Raw genomic sequence first — 19486 nt, 5'->3', positions numbered from 1 at the left:
ATTGAAGTTCTTTTTGTATTATGTTTTCTTGAGATTATTTAAAAAGTATACCCCTTTTAGAAGAATCAGTATCGCGTTTTAACATTTGGCGACCGTGACAGGACAGTATGATGAGTGAAACTGATGTTAGGGAATTTAATAAGAACAAGAAACATAGAACTGTTGTCAGGGCAAACTTTTCAAGACTAGTGAACCATTTAAAGGATGAACTCACACAGGAAACGGTTCACTTAGATGAATTGAAAGGTAGGTTTCAAACTGTAAGTATGGTTTATGAAGAGTTAAAGAATTTAGACACAAAGATATCTGACCATTTATTTCAATTTGAGGAAAGTGAAGCAATTCTTGAAGAAGAAGTGTCTAAAGCTTATAGTTATTTGGAAACCTATAATCAAGTAAATGTTTTGGTACAAAGTAGGTTGAATGAGTCTAGAGATTATGATTTGGTCAGTAGTAATTCAGCTAAGAGTGGAAGTTCAAATTTAAAGACTAAGCTTAAACTTCCCAAGATTAAACTAGTACAATTTAGCGGGAATCTTAAAGAATGGCTTCCTTTTTGGGGAATTTTTAAGAGGATAGATGAAGATCCCTCTATTGATGATGTTGATAAGTTCCACTATTTAGTTCAGGCCACTATTCCAAATTCTAAAGCGAGACAAATTGTAGATAGCTATCCTGCTACATCAGAGAATTATAGAGATGCTATTCAGAGTTTAAAAAGTCGTTTTGGAAGGGATGATCTTTTGATAGAAGTCTATGTTCGAGAACTTTTAAAGTTGCTACTCAATAACTTGAGCCAAAAGGTAGTGATTTCGACTTTATTTGACAAATTAGAATGTCAAATCAGAGCTCTTGACACATTAGGAGTAACTACTGATAAATGTGCGGCTATTCTTTACCCATTAGTTGAGTCGTGTTTGCCAGAGGATCTTTTAAGGGCGTGGCAACGTCATTCCGACTTTGATCCAGAAGCTGATTTGAAGAATAGACTCGATGCACTTTTGAAGTTTCTGCGTATTGAAGTGACAAATGAGGAGCGAATTTCACTTGCTACCTCTGGTTTTGGGGACTCGAAGAGACAATTGGGTAAGTCATCCAAACCATTCTTTAGTGACGAAACGGAATCAATACTAACTGCAACCGGACTTGTTAACCAAAAGGTTGGTAAAACCCCTATGAAATGTATTTTTTGTGGTGAAAAACATTTGACAGAAAATTGTAAGAGTTGTAGTAATCTGACACATTTAGAAAAGGTAAACCTATTGTCAAGTAACAGATGTTGTTATCGTTGCACAAAGTATGGCCATGTTAGTAAGAAGTGTCATGTTCGACTAAACTGTTCTCTTTGCAATGGTCGACATGCAACAGTAATGTGTAACAAGTCTCAAGATAAATCTAATGTAAATTATGTTAATGATAGCACTTTAGTACCTTGTGAAAGTAATTTAGCTAATAATGCACAATCTGAAGTATTTTTACAAACTGTACGTGTGAATATTAGAGGAGGTAATAAAGAACGAGCAGCACGTGTCATTTTTGACTCTGGTTCTCAAAGGTCCTACATTTTGAAGAAAACTGCAGAAGAAATGGGGTATGTATCATTTGGAAAGGAAACCCTTAATCATGCATTGTTTGGTGGATCAGTAACAAATGCTGTAAAACACAATCGTTATAAAGTAAGGTTAAGTGATTTGTGTAATACTTACTATTGCAACTTTGAAGTTTTGGATCAAGATGTGATATGTAATGATGTTTCAACAATCAAAGCGGGTCCTTGGATTAATGAACTGCAGTCTTTTGGTATTAATGTTTCTGACACTGTAGAAGGGCCAATTGAAGTTTTGATTGGATCTGATATTGGTGGAAAGTTGTTTACAGGGAAACGTCATGTTTTGACAAATGATTTAGTTGCAATGGAAACCTTACTTGGTTGGGTGTTAATGGGGAAAGTAAAAGTAAAAGGAGTGACATGTAGATCAAGTGTAATGACTATAACATCTTTGTTAACACCTATTTCTGACAAGTGTAGTGTAGACATTCCTAATATAGAGGATACTGTAACTGTCAAGATGGAATCTGAAAATAATAAGATTTGTGAATGTGATGAAGACGCTTTTGGATATGAATTGAAAAAGTCTGTAAAAAAAACGAAAAAGAGGTAGAAGAAGTGCAAGATAAAGAAAGTTCAAATGGAAAAGTTGTAAATAAAGTTAAATTTAGAAAACGAGGAAAACAAATTAAGTTACCAAAAAGACTGAACTTTTAATATGATAATATGTGTTTTGAGTCTTTAAATAATGAAAACTTTAAGACTCAAAAGGTGGGAGTATGTTGAAAATGACTGTCTCTAGATGATTATTTATATGTTAATTTAATTCATCAGATGTTTTATTTGTTTACATTTTGCAATTAGTGTTTTCCTTTTGATTGATTGTTAGAAATGGTCTTGAATAGTTATGTCTGATTAAAATTGAAGTTCTTTTTGTACTATGTTTTCTTGAGATTATTTAAAAAGTATACCCCTTTTAGAAGAATCAGTATCGCGTTTTAACAATCACAATTAAAGTCACAGTTGCTAGTTAATTTCTTAAGTGCTATTGAGAATTCATTTATGGATTCATGTTCTTGTTGAGTACGTGAAATAAACTTGTGTTGTAAAGCCCATTGACTTGGCTGTGGTTCTACAAAATCCTTAAGTATCTGAACCAACTCACTGTAGTCTTTTGTAAGTGGGTTTTCAGGTGCACATAAATCATAAAGTTGTTGGTGTAACTGGGGTGTAAGAGCGTGTAGTAGCATGTAAACTTTAGCATTATCATCTGTACTTAGATTTTTAAGGTGTAGGAATATTTCAAGTCTCTTTATGAAATTTGTAACCGTTTCCTCTGGGTGAAAAGGTGTAAAATTTATACTACCCGACAATGAGGACCCGGGAATTGAACTATGTGTCGCCTCAGATGGATTGCTGATTGGGTGAAGTGGTGTAGACCTAGTGTTGGAACATTCATTCTTAATCAACTCTTGAAGTTTTGTTGTAAGATTTAAATACTTATCCTCGACATTACATCTACATTCTATTTCATGGTGCAAGTTTTCTTCATCGGTTAATGTATCAATTTGCTCCTGAATACTTTTGTAACGTTCCCACTGGTCAGCAATTGCTTTGAGTTTAACACTCACCTCAGTCACTGTAAGACTACCTTGAGACTGGAATCTTTCTGCCTTCTTCAACTGTCCTTTTACTACTGCTCGTGCTTTCTTTAGATTATTTAACTCTTGTCCATCCATTCTTCGTTTTTCTCGTCGCCAATGTTACATTTTCAAATAATAAGTAAATTAGTTCAGTTGAATCAAACTCATACTTTTATGTAAACAGAAAAACTGATACAAACAAAACAAATGCAAAATAACAGGTGATCATTAATTCACATACACATATGGTCTAAAGTCAGTACATCAGTTAAACACATCACTTCGATACAGCTGATCGTGATTTATCATCAAGCCAGTACGCCATGTTGACATTTGGATTACTTATTTGCCAGCCAATTCTGCAATGTACTATATAAAACAAAGGATAACGTTACCTATAATAATTAAGACGTTTTAGTTAGGTACGTTATAGAATGTAGAAATAAATTATTTTACTGAGAAACATTTTAAATTTGTGTATTATTAACATTTAACATGAAATAGCCACATTGACTAAATAGTTAACGATCCAAGATTAGTACAACTTCTGCTTTGTTTCTATTTAAAAACATATGTTTTGTAGAGTTTAATCAATATTTTGTATGAAGTGGAATAACCTCCAACGGCTACTCTTAGAAAATAACCTGGGAATAAAGATGGAATAGGTTCTTACAAGAAATATATATTTGTTAATTAAGTAAGTACTATTACAAGTTCCAATGGGAGAAAAAATAAAATTGTTTGGAGATTTTAAACAGGTACCGTCTGTTGCAAAAGAGTTAAGAATCAGCCGATGATTAGGCCTAACTTGATAAGTTTGGTCAATGGGATGCCTTTACTTTACACTAATGTAGTTACACCTTAACAAAAGGAGTATAAACTTAGAAATATTAACTGGGTAGGGGTGCTAATTTAGCGGGTTTGAAGAAGAAGAAGAACTAAGCTTACCTCAACACACCTTTATTTGCATTTTGTTATATTTGACGAAGACAATTTCCAAAATTCCAATCAGGGGATCCTTTTGTCATCACCATAAACCATTAGACCAAAGCGACTTTAGTAAACCATAATTTATTCACAAACAATTAAATGTTTGCTGCATTGAGCAGAGTTAAACCCATGTTGTGATTCGAATGATTTATTGAAAATAACATCAACAAAGGCAAACAAAGACAAAAAGCAAACTGTTTTTACACAAAAGATATGACGTACAGGGATATCTATTCTGACTTATAGGATAATATAGTTCTTAGTTTGTTTAAATATTAGAATAATTTGTTTTATATTATTGAGCTTTTTAGGGACTTATGTCCCTACAAGCCACTAGTATAATTTATCTTTTCAATAGACAATGTTATTAAATTACCAACGTAACACATTCGTGTTTACCATCAGCCTAAAAAAGGTTTTTTAGTTAAATAACTTTAAGTGCCATCTTTTTAGTTTATTTGATGTTAAATAGTCCATGGTTTCATTTTATTTGCCTAACACAACGTTGTTAACATTGACTTGTAACAAAAATAACTCTGCAACTAAACCCTTAAGTTGTATCATTGACTAAATATACGTCTGTAGGTATATATAGTCAATGGTTTTACTTATAGTTATGTAAAGTTCTATGGAAAGTGAATCATAATTTACTCAAACCACATATCAGACAAGCTAGATAAAAAAAATATTTAATTGGGTTAAAGTTTGTTTCTTTTTTGGGTCACTGTTGCTCCAGCCTTGGAAAATAACCGCTCAGAAGGCACGAGCGTGGCCATTTTACTCAGATTTCCAGATTTGTCAGAAATTACCTTCCGATACTTACGATACGATACTGGCCTCTTGGTATCGATACCAATTAAATATCGGAACAACCGATACCGATACAATACCAGCAGTATCGCTATAAAAGTATCGATACCTACTGGTATCGATAGTATCGCAACATCCCTAGGGAGGGTAAAAGAGTGTTTTTTTTGTAAAATTTTAATACTGTAGTTTAGTAAGAAATTAATGTATTTTCTAAATTTGATCAAAATATTTTCATAAACAGTTGACTTTTTCTCCATAAGAATAACATGGGAATTTTAAATTTACAATTTTTTGGAATTTTCTCCGTAACCATTAGGCGCACAATCACGCTTCAATATACTAAATTATTTGTTTTTATAAGCTCTACAAAATGGTTTGGAAAGAAATTGTGAAATGTTGTGTTTTTATAGTGTCAAAAATGGGGAAAACCAATTTTTACACCATATAACCCCCTATAAACCCCCGTTCCCATAGTCCGATCATGCTGGTTCGCGAACTCGTTAGAATAAATGTAGGTTTACACGTTTATTCCAAATTTCATCAAAATCGGATCATTTTTGCTCTAGTTATCGCGCTAACGGACACACACATATATATATGAATTTGAACGGATGGTGTTTTTGGCCTCTGGGGACCTCAAAATAAAAAAGTAAATCGATCCCGGGTCCAGGTCTTACCATGAGTACTACGGTAATAGCTTATTTCCTATATGGGAAATTCGCTAATATTCCCTATACAGGGTGTTCCAGTAAAGCGTAGCGGGCTATAGAGATTCATATTCTACATGCAAAAATAAGTCGAAAATGAAGAATAACTTTTTTCGATTTCGGCTTAGTTTGGCCGTAATCCGCCATTTTGTATTTTTTTGAAAATAATTAATTACTCAAAAACCCTTGGAGATATTTTTATGAAACTTGGTATAAACTTTAATTCTACAGGTATAAACATTCTCTGAAAATATCTTTGATCAGGCTCATCAAATTTCAAAATGGCGGCCATTTAAATTTTTTTAAGTAAAACTCAATGAAAAGTGGCCATTACAAAAAAAATTTTAAATGGTCGCCATTTTGAAACTAGATGAGCCTGATCGAAGATATTTTTGGAGAATGTTTATACCTGTAGACTTAAAGTTTATACGAAGTTTCATAAAAAATATCTCCAAGGGTTTTTGAGTAATTAATTCTTTTCAAAAAAATACAAAATGGCGGATTACCGGTACGGCCAAACTAAGCCGAAATCAAAAAAAAGTTATTCTTCATTTTCGACTTATTTTTGCATGTAGAATCTGAATCTGCATAGCCCGCTACGCTTTACTGAAACACCCTGTATATGGGAAATTCGCTAAAATGGGTATTGTACTAAACAAGTTCAGCACTCAGCACTCAATAGGTTAAAAAAATGCTACAGTTTACAATATTAGATTTATTAGGCACTACCTCTGTACCCTGACAAAATTCAACACTAGTCCTTTGATAATCAAACCGCCAAAATGGAAAATATTTCCTCAAATGAAGTATAAAGGCGCATTCAAGGCCAGATTGTCTAACGCATGTATTAAAGTTCTTTATTCAAAATCTTTTAGAAGTAGCCTAGCCTATGCGTCTGATAATATTTTTAAAGCCATTATTAGTAAATGTAGGTAGATCAATTAAACTTAAAATTTCTTCCTGTGTGACTTTGACTTCTTATAAATCTACTGATGAGTTATTTCATGTTTCAGAAACTAGATTGGGAGGTGGAACTGGCAGTGGTTATGGGGCGTGAGTGTCGCAACGTGCAGGACAGTGAAGCCCTGGACTATGTGTTTGGTTATACAATAGCTCAGGATATATCAGCCCGTGACTGGCAGTCACCCAAGAAAAACAACGGACAATGGCTGTTTGCCAAGAGCATGGACACTTTCTGTCCCCTCGGGCCTGCCGTTGTCATAAAAGAGGCTTTTGGCGCGCCGAGTGGCAAGAGCATCAAATGTTCCATCAATGGCAGTTTGAAACAAGACTCCAACACAGATGATCTCATACACCCAGTTCAGCACCTCATTGCTTTTCTATCCCAGTGAGTTACCTACTGTATAAAAAACTCACCAGAGAAGTATTTTTTTTAATGAATGGATTAAAATTTTTTTTCCTGAGTTCTTAACCACAGTTGACCCTCCCAACCTTTACTGCTTCTTCAAGTGATGATAATTCTTTTCCAGAAACACTCTTGAACCAATATTTCCTCATTTGTTTATTTTTTATGTTTCTATGATTGAACCTCGAGTGATCCCTTTTCAAAGAAACTACACTTTACCCTTATAGTACAGTAATAGGTGCTAGAGGTCGTCCAGTGGTCGAAAACTCGACCATGTATATATACAGTTGGATGTTTCAGCTATAAGCGGTTGAGGTATGGTGGAATATTTTTCCGGATGAACCTTTTTGGCTGTAGGCTGTAGTGAGTGCGATCCATCGATGGTTAGGCTGTAGTGAGTGCGATCCATCGATGGTGTTAGGTTATACATCAATGGTGCGATCACGTGTTCAATGTTCACATATCAATTTTTGAGGTCAAATCAAATCAATACAAACAAACTGGCATGTTGTCAATTAGGGATAATGTTGTATTACTTACAAAAGAAATTAATTTAAGATCAAATAAATTAATTTAGTATATGCCATTGTCTAATTTATTAGAAAAAATTCATTATTTAGGCTACTGCATTTTATAAACCAAACTCGAATCTTGCTTCCTAGGCCTATCGTATAATGCTTCCTTGGCCTATCGTATAATGTTTTCCGAATCGTAAATCATCATTATGTCCCAACAGTTACTTTACGTGTATCCCAGTCACAGCAACTATATATCGGGAACCAACTTTCCATGTAGCATATTAAATATATAGATTGTTTTGTTCCTTGTAATAATGTGTAAATTTTAATTAATTTCGTAAATGTTCTTTTAGTCATGTTCGTACGAGGCCAGTAGAGCAAGCAGGTTACTTGCCTCTGTAAGTTACCTAAGGCAAGTAACCTATCCGCCAACTGGCCTTGTTTAAACGCTGCACTAGCTATGGATCCAATTTAGAATGTAAAGTGGGGTTTACATAAAATTGTTTTGATCTGTCTAGCTGTGTGACACTTCAACCCGGAGATGTGATTCTAACAGGAACACCTGGAGGTGTGGGGCTCTATTCTCAGCCTCAACAGTTTCTAGCAGTGAGTACTCATTACTTTGAATTGACTCATAAAATTTCACGAACATAAGTAGGCCTACTAACATAAATCATGGATTGATTAGTCCTTTACAATTATATGTGAGTGAGTTTGTAAAAGAAGTGTAGTGCTCGTTTAACCTTGAATAAACAACCATATTAGTTCAGCTATGTCCATTTTCATTTCTTAAAATAACAATCATATTTTTTTTTTGTTAAGTAATAAGCTGATCCAAAAATCACAGATGTTGTCATCATCTAGTGGTTGGTTGAGTTACCTTGTTTGACACATAGTATCACTGGTCCACTCAGTTCAGCGGCTCGACACTGATTTAAAGCTTTAGTCAGGGTTAGGTCACGTTCTCATAGAAGTAATGTGACCTTGTGTAATCACTACAACTACAACTAGACGATCTCAAATTCGACTCTCTTCGTCTTCTTTAAATTCACACGGCTTCGCGAGACTTTGCAAAGCTGTCACATAATGTTCAATTGGTTCGTTTTCTTGCTGAATTCTTGTAAAAAATTTTTATCTAGGTGTGAAATAATCATCATACAGTTCAGTTACCTTTTGCAATGTTGCAAAATTCTCACTTATATAATATGGTAAATCTATCTATATATTTAATACACAGTTGTAACACTGTTTTCTCAGTAATTACTGGACCGATATACAAGATTTATTTCTCAAATTAAAGGGGATAGTGTGTAGATTTGCCGAACTTCCTTAGAATTTACGTTTTTTCTAAGGGCTAGCGACCTACAGCCCTTTAAAGGTCGAGTCAATACAATTCTTATTGAAGAATATAATACACCGTTTATAAAATATTCGTCAGCTGTTTAATGTTTGTCAGACATTTGTTATTATTTGCATAACCTCACTTTCAGTATGCAATTATTAAACTTGGAGTTTATGTTTATAAACACACGATTTTGATCAAGGGAAGTGTATTTGTTAACTTATTTTTGAAATGTTTTAGTTTTCCTGCAAAGTGATCTGAAGGAAAGTGGTAATTGAGTTTAAGTCTGAGTATGGAATGTGAAATAATACCCATAGTAGGGAACCAAAACTTATTGTTTTGATCAATATAATTTATTCACTACGGCTACCAGAATAATCATGGGGAAATCCGCTTGCAAGTTGTACATATAATTGCTAATGAGTGGGAAACATACAAACATTTTATAGTAGGTGACGAATCTTACTCAAGATCAGCGTTAGACGTTCAGTGGTACTAAACTTTACCTTCTCGAGATGGTGAGTACGCTGGGATACGTGGAACTACAATATATCAGTGAATTTTTTTTTCAAGTACACAGGGAAGTTGCTTGAAAAACTGTGACTTACCATTCGGGTCTGGCGAAGAAGTATGTGACTTGATGTTTAATGGCAATGTTGACTCGGGTCATTATAGCGTTATAAAACTTTATCATTAACCCCAGGGTGTGAAAAGTACAAAAAGAAAAAGAAAAGGTAATCATTAACCTGGCGTAAAGAGACATTCCGAACGAAAAAAAATGTAGAGAACCATCGAACTTAAAAGGTAAAGAGCAGTGTTGGTGTTAAACGTGCTCTGGAAGTCCCTACAAAAAAATACCAACTCTTTTGAATTGGGGTCATTAGATTGGATTTGTCACTACTTCAAATCTATGAATTTCGAGTCAGAACAGACTAACTGGGACACAAAAATGTTTTAGTTTTCCTGCAAAGTGATCTGAAGGAAAGTGGTAATTGAGTTTAAGTTTGAGTATGGAATGTGAAATAATACCCAGCGACTTTAAAAAAAGTATTAAGTGTCAAAAGAGACAAAAAACTATTTGAGTAAAATATAATACAAATCTGCATTTGAAATGGCCAGTTCTAAGTCTCACTTGAATCAACATCTTTCTGGTAGTGGTAGTCTACATAGTTTTAAAATCCACGACTCCTTTTCCATCAAATTGGACCGTTAATACCCTCTAACATTGAACAAAGTATGCCCAACTTTATATATACGATGTAAACACAGCTTTTACTCACAGTATGGGTCAAATATTCGTGAAATGCGACCAACAGCTTATGCGTGATTTACATGTAGGCTAGCTAAGTGACTATCTTTATTCCATACAACTAATGTAATGAAAAAAAAAAAACTACGAATATAGGAATATACTTGAGCAAATTATCTAAATAGCTGCTTATTAGGTTATCAGTATTCTCCAGTTCGTATACTATTTTTTTTTTTCAAATGAAAATCAAATTAATATAAAACATTCATTTGGTTAAAATAATATATCGGTTTGATTAACATAAAATAGTTTATACTGGCAACCTATCAGTTCTATTTCATGTAAAAAATTAAACAACCCCTAAATAAAATACAAAGAAAAACAGTATTTGTTAATTATTATTTCTTTTATTGCTGACAATATTCCCGTGGCGGAGCACGGGCGGTTAACTAGTATAATTTAACTAGTAGTAGGCCTAGGTATTCAGATGGATAACACATGGTTTATAATTACAAATAACTACTTAAATTGAAAAGTAAACAAAGAGGATAATTTTGGAACATCTCAATGTATCAGCTTCTTCAAGTTTAAATGTATTGTAGATTTATATCCCTTCATCTCCTATTTAGTTCAACAGCATAGCAATTTACAATTTAAGCATTGTCTTGTTTACTTTAATTTCCAGAAGCAAGTAGAAAGTTTTTGAACTTTTGTTTAAACTATGTCTAATTGTTAGCAACATTATTTATTTATTTATTCTTTCAACGGTAACACCATTTTTACATTGGAATATACATTAAATAGGATTAAATCACTTTATAAACATAGCATAATTAGGTAATAAATATGAGCAATAATAAGAATAAATAAACGGTATCAGCATTCTGACACATACTTTCTCCCATAAGTTTGTCAACAACCTTTATCATATTGTGTAAGCGGTGAGAGTAAATATACAGAATTGGGATTAGTATAATCTTGTTCAGAATTTAAAGGACTACATACAAAATTTTTATCAAAATCGTTTGGGCCAGTTTTGTGAAAATCAGATTTGTCCGTTATTTTATGGGTTTTTTTAAATGGGAAAATAACATAATTTACAATAATTTTTGAACCGTAATTTTTACAGAAATGGGATTTGTACTATTTTGTTTAGAATATAAAGGACTATAACATACCAAATTTTTATCAAAATCGTTCAGGCCGTTTTCGGGAAAATCCTATTTTTCCGTTATTTTATGGGGTTTTATGGGAAAATTCCCCTTTTTTTTTATGAAAAAACTATTAAAACTTTAAGGACCATAACATACTATGTTAAATTAAAACCGGATTATTTTTCTAAAATCCTATTTTTTGTAATTTTACGGGGTTTTTATGGGAAAATAACATAATTTACCATAACTTTTGAACCGTAATTTTTAGAGAAATGGAATTTGTACCATTTTGTTCAGAATTTAAAGGGCTACAACATAGTAAATTATGTTATATACTAAATTTATCAAAATCGTTCGGGCCATTTTTGAGAAAATTCAATTTTTCCGGTTTTTTATGGGTTTTTATGGGAAAATCCCCATTAAAAATCAAAATTTCAAAAAAAAGAAAAAAAAGCCTGGAGATACCATGGATTAGAACCTACATACCAAATTTCATCGAAATCGGACCACAGGTGTAGTCCCTAGCTCTGTACACATCCAGACACACAGACACACACACACACAGACATCACTTCGAAAACCACTTTTTTGGGTCCAGGGGGACCCAAAACAAATATATCCACTCAAAACTCAAACTCGAAAATTTTGACGAAAACAATACTTTCTCCATATACTATGGTATAGGGGGAGAAAGTAAAAAGCAGACATGACATGCAAAAGACATAACCAGTATAAAAGAAAACAAAAATACATTCATAGGCTGAAACATTTCAAGTGTAAGACATACAAAAACATAGCAAATTAGGTACAGGCTACTAAAATACGTGCAATAAATAAGAATGAAAATGAGAAGCAGGCATAAGATGCAAAAGACAAAATAATATGGCGCATAGATAACAACAACAGGAAAAATATGAAGTGCAAAAACATAACAACAACAATATTTAACAATATACAACCGAGACATAACAACAACGACAAAAAAGGTAACAACAAGTGCAATACCGGTAGGCTAACAAAAGAAATAGTAAGACACAACAACAACAAAAAATAAATAAATATATATATATATATATATATACAAAACAACAGCCATAAATTAATTTAACAAATGCAAACACAACAGGAAACTTATTTAATAAACAAACAGGAAAACACCAACTGGACACAAATGTGGCCCTTTAAAGGCACCACCAAAGAAATAACTGAACTTTACTGAAGCCCTTAGGCAGCCACTAGTTTAAAAAGGCACTGGCACATCTTTTAAAAACGGGAGCTGAAGTGCTGAAGAAGTCCACATGAGCAGCCGCAACAGCGCCCCCACGCAGTAGCCGCGACAAGCCGCTGTTGTACGCATATGATGTGGGATGGAATCTGCGCTGGAAAATTGCTCTGGAGCGAGTGCCTCTCGGGACAATAAGGTCAATGTTGAAAAGCAGATCGGGGCTGTCCAGAAGACCATTAACCAGCTTGTACAGCACCACGAGCAGCCAGTCTACGTCTTATGTGAAGAGGTTGGATACCAAAGATCCTCTGAAGTTCTTCAATTGGTACATCGGTATATGCATAACCAATCCGGATACCCAACATCCGAATGAAGCGAGCTTGGATTCGAGACAGCAAATCAATATGACCCAGCTGATGAGGCGACCATATCACAGAGCCATACTCCTGTACATGATGGACCAGGGTCTTGTACAGCAACACAAGTGACCGAGGATCTTGAAAGTTCCTAGTAGACCGGAAGACAAACCCCAGAAGTGCATGCGCCCTTGATGTGATGTGGACAATGTGGTCAAAGGGGCTGAGTGAGGGCGTCAAGAATATTCTAAGGTTCTTCACTTCATCCATAGATGGAAGAGTGCTCCCATTGATGTAGTATTCCGACTTGAGGATGTTCAGTCCTCTCTTGAAAGTCATAACCTGGCACTTAGATAGATTTAAGTCCATGGAGTTGTTTTTGCACCACCCAACGACAATACCTATGGATCTCTGAAGGTTTTCTTGATCAGACACGGAGTGGATTTCCGAGAAAATCTTTATGTCGTCAGCAAACATGAGGTAGTTGGTGGTCAAGACCGTTCCAATATCGTTGATGAACAGATCAAAAAGTAGGAGTCCGATGTGAGAACCTTGGGGGACACCAGAGATTACAGGGAATGGTTTAGAAGTAGCTCCTTCACACTTAACAATGAGATATCTCTCCTTCAAATAGCTCTCCACCCACCTGAGCAACGAACCACCAACACCATAGGCAGCCAGTTTTGCTACCAGATGGCGATGTTGAACTCTGTCAAAAGCCTTAGAAAAGTCCAAGTACACGCAGTCGACCTGACTAGATCTACCGAAGGCTGACATTACAAATTCTTGGAAACACAGGAGATTAGTGATGGTTGATTTTCCATCAAGAAAACCATGCTGCTCAGGTACAATGTACTTCTTGAGGTTAAAATATAAATGTTCCAGGACAATACTTTCAAAAACCTTAGCAATCGTTGGTTGAATCACAATAGGTCTATAGTTTTTAGCATTACACCTACTCCATTCCATTCCATTTCGTTTTGTCATAAGAGCCAGAAGCTCCCTGACTGCAAACCCGGTACCTATAATTAAACATACCCGGGCCCCATGATGTAGGCCGAAGCATACGCACCGACCTTTGGTACACCATGGGAGGATGACTTAAGGTCATCAGGCTCACCGGCTGCCGAAGCAACCCTTCGGAGAGAGGGTTGCCCCTCAATCCTAACCAGGGATACCGGCTACTTGTTTAAGCGTCACTTCACCTGGGTTCCCCCAGGTACGAAACCCAGAAGGACCATAGTGGAATGCCCTGACGCATTTAGTGCAAGCAACACTCGGGACCTATCCAATCCCTGACAGGCAAAACCCGCCATCAAAGCCAGGAAGAAGGGGACCAAGCTGATGGGGGAAACCCCAACCACCTATTTACACCACTACCCCTTACCCAGTTGCTGGGAAACCAGAGGTGACCAAGGCGATAGATCCCTGAACACCCCCAGCGGGCTTGAACCCAGCACCCGATCTACTTCGTTTGCCCATCAAGCCCAACATCACTGCCAGGCCATCAGGGTTTCCCAAAAGGAGGCAGGAATAGAAGTGGGTCCCACCCGGATGAACCTATCCACCAAAGGTGGCGACACCCTTTGCTCAATTGAGGTTCCAGGGAGAACCCCCCACACTCTAGATAACCATACCTTCCATTACACCTACTACATTTACATTTACATTTACATTTGTTGTCATGAGAGCCGAAGCCCCCTGACTGCTTACCCGGTACCTATCCTTCAGGACATACCCGGGCCCCATGATGTAGGCCGAAGCTTACGCATCAACCTTTAGCACATCATGGGCGGATGACTTAAGGTCATCAGGCTCGCCGGCTGCCGAAGCAGACCCTTCGGAAAGAGGGTTGCCCCTCAATCCTAACCAGGGATTCCGGCTGCTTGTTTAAGCGTCACTCCACCTGGGTTCCACCAGGTCGGAACCTAGAGGTCCATAGTAGAGCGCCCCGACGCATTTAGTGCAAGCAACACTCGGGACCTATCTAATCCCTGACAGGCAGAACCCGCCATCAATAGCCAGGAGGAAGGGGACCATCAGCACGCTGACGGGGGGAACCCCAACCTCCCATTTACACCGCTGCCCGATCGAGGCCTTACCCATTGCTGGGAAACCAGAGATAACCAGAGCGATAGATCCCCAGATACCCCTGGCGGGCTCGGACCCAGCACCCGATCTACTTCGTTTGCCCGTCAGACCCAACATCACTGCCAGGCCATCAGGGTTTCCCAAAAGGAGGCAGGTATAGAAGTGGGACCCACCCGGATGAACCTATCCACCAGAGGTGGCGACACCCTTGACTCAATTGAGGTTCCGGGAAGAACCCCCCACACTCAAGATAACCATACCGTCCGTGCTCAGAGACAGGGATTGGTTTGCATAAGTACCTACAAACCGTTGCCCTCACACTGCGGAAAGTTACGTTGCCCTTGAGTGTCCCCGTGAGCTGCGGGTACTTGCCCGTTTTCACCTCCAGGAAAGGTTACTTCCAAAGTCGAGGATTTGCCCACTGAATGCTGGTCGCACACAACAAGCAGGCCGAAGCCCAAAGAACCACAGACACAGGTAGGTTAGAGATTATGATGTACTTCCATCTCTCCTAGAGCTAAACACCCCTCCATCCTGGATAAAGGAATGTCACTGGGACCCGATGCCCAGTCGACCATGTCTGTGGCCAACTTGAAAATGCCGATACCAACACGGAGCATTTACCTCCCCTCTGGGGGCTAGGTATTTCACCTCCCAGGACGAGGCTACTTCCAAAGTCGAGGATATGCCTCACAAAATGTCAGTCGAACACAACAGGTAGGACTCAGTCACAACCACAGTTACAGGTAGATGAGGAGAGGCGGAATTAACGGCATCACTGAGAGCTAAACACCCCCCCACCCTGAATGGAGGGAATGTCACTGGAGGCTCCCCCTAAGGGGCTGGCGCTTACCAGTCGTCCATAACTGTGGTCTACCTGAAGTGCCGGGTCTGACACCGGGCAGTTACCTCCCCTCTGGGAGAGCTAGGGTCCGCGTGGTCGCCCAGGCCACGAACCCACGCAAGCGTGAGCCCCCTGCGGTTCATTACACCTACTGCCAGATTTGAAAATGGGCACAACATAGCTAAGCTTTAAAAATGATGGGAAAATGCCCTCTTTAATTAACGCATTGAAAAGCACAGCCAGGTGAGGAGCAAGTACAGGGGCACAGAACTTTAGTACAAGTGGAGGGATATTATCCGGACCTGCACTCTTATTGTGGTCAAGAGCATTCAACTTCTCTTCAACAACAGTAGCCGAGATTGAGCAATGGGAGACGGTGTCGTTTAATCCAAAATCAAATGCAGGAACAGGAAAGTCAGCATTGCAAAATACAGATGAAATATGTTTCGCAAAAAGTTCACATTTTATCATCATTTTAATTTTATCATCAATCACTAAACCACGCAGCTTGAAATCCATGTTAGGTTAGTTTCTATTTCATTACTTATATTTTGATAACAAAGTCTTTCACCTCCATGTTATGTAGATAAAAAATAACACTTGATTTCACACTGACACCATGTACAATATTACTTAGGTAATAATGATAATTAACTTGGATTAAAATGAGAAACCATGCATTGAAGTAGTATATTACATCATCTTGAGTTTTGTTGTTCATTTCATGAGTTACAAAAATAGAAAACAGGACACCACAGCCTTATTGTAGATTCCTTTGGTAACATACTTACTATACATATAAAGTTATCATATAGGTTATACTATTTTGTAACAACACACTTTACTGCAACCCTGTAGCAGCAAACCTAGGTACTCGTTAAACCTAATGTTAAACATATAATTGATTGAAAATCAAATCAGGCAAATGGAAATTCACTTAGTCACACAGGTTTGCTGCCATGAGGATGTTTTTATTTTACTTTTGTTTTAATAAATATGATTTTATTCTAAAATGTATGTATTTTACCTGAGTCAGTGTTGAACAAAGGATTTGTTATCTCTATAATCAACTGTTTAGGAGCAACCTTTTCTGAAGTCATCAATTTTTTTTACTTTTGGTGTGTTTTAGAGAGGAGATGTGATTGAAAGCGAAATCAATGGAATCGGGAAGCTGGTGAACACTGTGGCATGATTCTGGTGTAGTATCACTATTGTAGAGAATATTTTCAGTTAGCAACCTATACAAAGAACTGATACTTGGTTGTGTAATGGCATCTTCTCAATCTTTTTTAAGTTTACTTAGGTTGTCATGGTGTCGTGTTTTTCACTGTTTATTAGTTATTGTGATGATGGTCAAGTGAAACTATACAGAGGCATTTCATCATATAGTATTTTAAGAAGCCGTTCCTCATATGTACAAAACTTAATAACATTACATTCCTTGATTTAAAATACCTCGGTTATTTTTACACCAAGTAGACTCCTACAATCTGACACCAAAGAGGGAGCTCTCTCATATTGAAGTAGTACTCACTAAAAAAACTAATGTTATTTAAATAGGAAATAAATCTACCAACAGAATATTTCAGTGGAAATCAGTTAAATGGAAATTCCCTTAGTCAGCAGGTTTACTGCGGCGAGGGTATTTTAAATTAGAATTGTGTTTATGATTTAGGCTTACTTTATTTGTTTTCTAGGTTGTATTCACTATATTTTTGTATTAAATTATTTCCTGTATGCTATTTCCTGTATTCCTGTGTGCTAATTTGTAGAACATCTATCAAATGTTGTTGTGTAACTCTATGAAGGCTTTTGAAAAATAACTACAGTAGACGATATTTTCTGGGAATGTTAAATTTAATTTAGGCTCAAACATCGAAAGGACTTTGGTTAGTTTTGTTTACAGATTAGTTATTACCTCAATGTACAATTTCATTATCAACTCAATATGAGACTATCATAAACAACGGAAAGGTGAATATGCTAAGCCTTCTTGTGAGCATAAGTCAACTTACTGTTCGACTGAAGTATCTACATTCTAATCTTTCTTACTTTTCAATAAAAACTTAATTTGAATGTTAAATTTCAAGTTACTTAAATTTAAACTCATTCACAGAAATATTGCTCTTCAATGAGATATTTACTCATAAACACCATGTCAGCAATAGAAAATCAGGATAATATTTTATGGAATTTATTACATTCTTTTGATTTTTTGCCATTTTTAGATTGTGCCATGACCCACATTTTAAAGGTAATATGTTTATTTATTTATAAATTTTCAGTATATTGCCTAATTTGTTTCAAAGTATGACAAAGTTTACTTAGTATGAAAATGGAACCAATATTTCCGTTAGTACCTTGACACAAATAGAATAGTTTATAGAAACCAAAATAGTAAAGTGAATATGTGAGAATACCTATGTTTTAGTACTTAAGGTATATACAATCGATACTATCTGGTAGTGGACCTTACTAAGATGCCTTATACAGAAAGACTGATTAAAAAATATGTAGCATGAAAATTTACTGAGTATGTAGTTATAGACTAATTATAGCAATACTGTATTTCCAACCCCTCCTGCCAACATGTGTTGACTAATGAGTATATACTAAACCACATTAAAAATGAACAGTTGAGAGTTGAGACAATACATTACTTGATTTGGTACTTTATTAAACTTGTTATAGGGCCTGTCCAGAAAGTAACTGATATTTTGAAATAAAATATTAACAAATAAACAACAAATTATTGTATTCATTTTAAAGATAAAACCTTGAGCTCCCTTTTGTTTGGTTGACATCTGCATTTATCATACTATGGAAGAAGCTATTTTATTCTCTGCATGGATTATACTGCTTGCAGTTTCGGCCACTTAATTATTCTGAATTATGCATTATGGTTGAAATAATCTTGGGGGAAAAGTATGCATTAGGGTTGACATCGTTTTGGGGATAAAAGCTGTGGACTTGAATTTTATGAACTGCACACCATTTTGTAAAATTTCATAAAAATCTTGTTTGAGTTCTGTATTACATGTTCTGCTGCTTCTTTATTTTATAACTACAGTAGTACATCAGATACAAAATTAAGCCTACCCATGTGCAGTGCTTTAACATAAAATTCAATATCTATTTACATGGTATTCAATTGGATTCAACATGTACTTCCTTCCTAATTGTTATTTCTGATGTAAGGTTAGTTATGATTTTTTTACTACGGCAACTACTTAACAAACATTCTTCACTACTGGCGTGATTTATTTCAAAGCTCATTTTGTCAGCCCACTACAGACAAAGTATACAGTAGCAAGTTGTAGCACTGGGTATCACAGCTGGATGTATATTGAGACTAGACGCAAAGTTAGACCAATGTATCTCTTACTTCCGTTTTCATTTTATGTTCTCTTGTAGTACATTGTAGTGTCATAACTGTGTTTTAATAGTTGAATTGAATTTCTATATAAGTTACTCTCTTTTCTCAAAGGATCAATGAATATTCTATAAGCTAACAAAATCTCTGTTACTTTATTATATTAAAAAATTTCACAATGTCGTAAGATACAAATTTAAAATTTATGCATTTTTGTCTAATTAAAACAGTTTATCCTGATCTGTTTTACTTTAACCTTGTGTTATTTG

General features: G+C 36.0%; 1 protein-coding gene across 1 annotated transcript in view; it reads left to right on the top strand.

Moving 5' to 3' along the window:
- The window catches only part of LOC128983205 (fumarylacetoacetate hydrolase domain-containing protein 2), a 47408-nt gene extending 28135 nt beyond the window's left edge, over positions 1-19273 (top strand). The window contains exons 3-5 of the mRNA XM_054402410.1: positions 6713-7047; positions 8102-8189; positions 16974-19273. Of these exons, the coding sequence (XP_054258385.1) occupies positions 6713-7047; positions 8102-8189; positions 16974-17036 (486 nt within the window). The 3' untranslated portion in view covers positions 17037-19273. The remainder of the gene's footprint in view (positions 1-6712; positions 7048-8101; positions 8190-16973) is intronic.
- Positions 19274-19486: the final 213 nt, after the last annotated feature.

Source organism: Macrosteles quadrilineatus, unplaced genomic scaffold (assembly GCF_028750875.1).
Source record: "Macrosteles quadrilineatus isolate MER2022 unplaced genomic scaffold, UCM_ALF_1.0 Scaffold_1__1_contigs__length_201487025, whole genome shotgun sequence".
In the NCBI taxonomy this organism is placed as follows: Eukaryota; Metazoa; Arthropoda; class Insecta; order Hemiptera; family Cicadellidae; genus Macrosteles; species Macrosteles quadrilineatus.
Note: the sequence above shows the minus strand (reverse complement) of the source record. Positions and strands in the feature narration are given on the sequence as shown.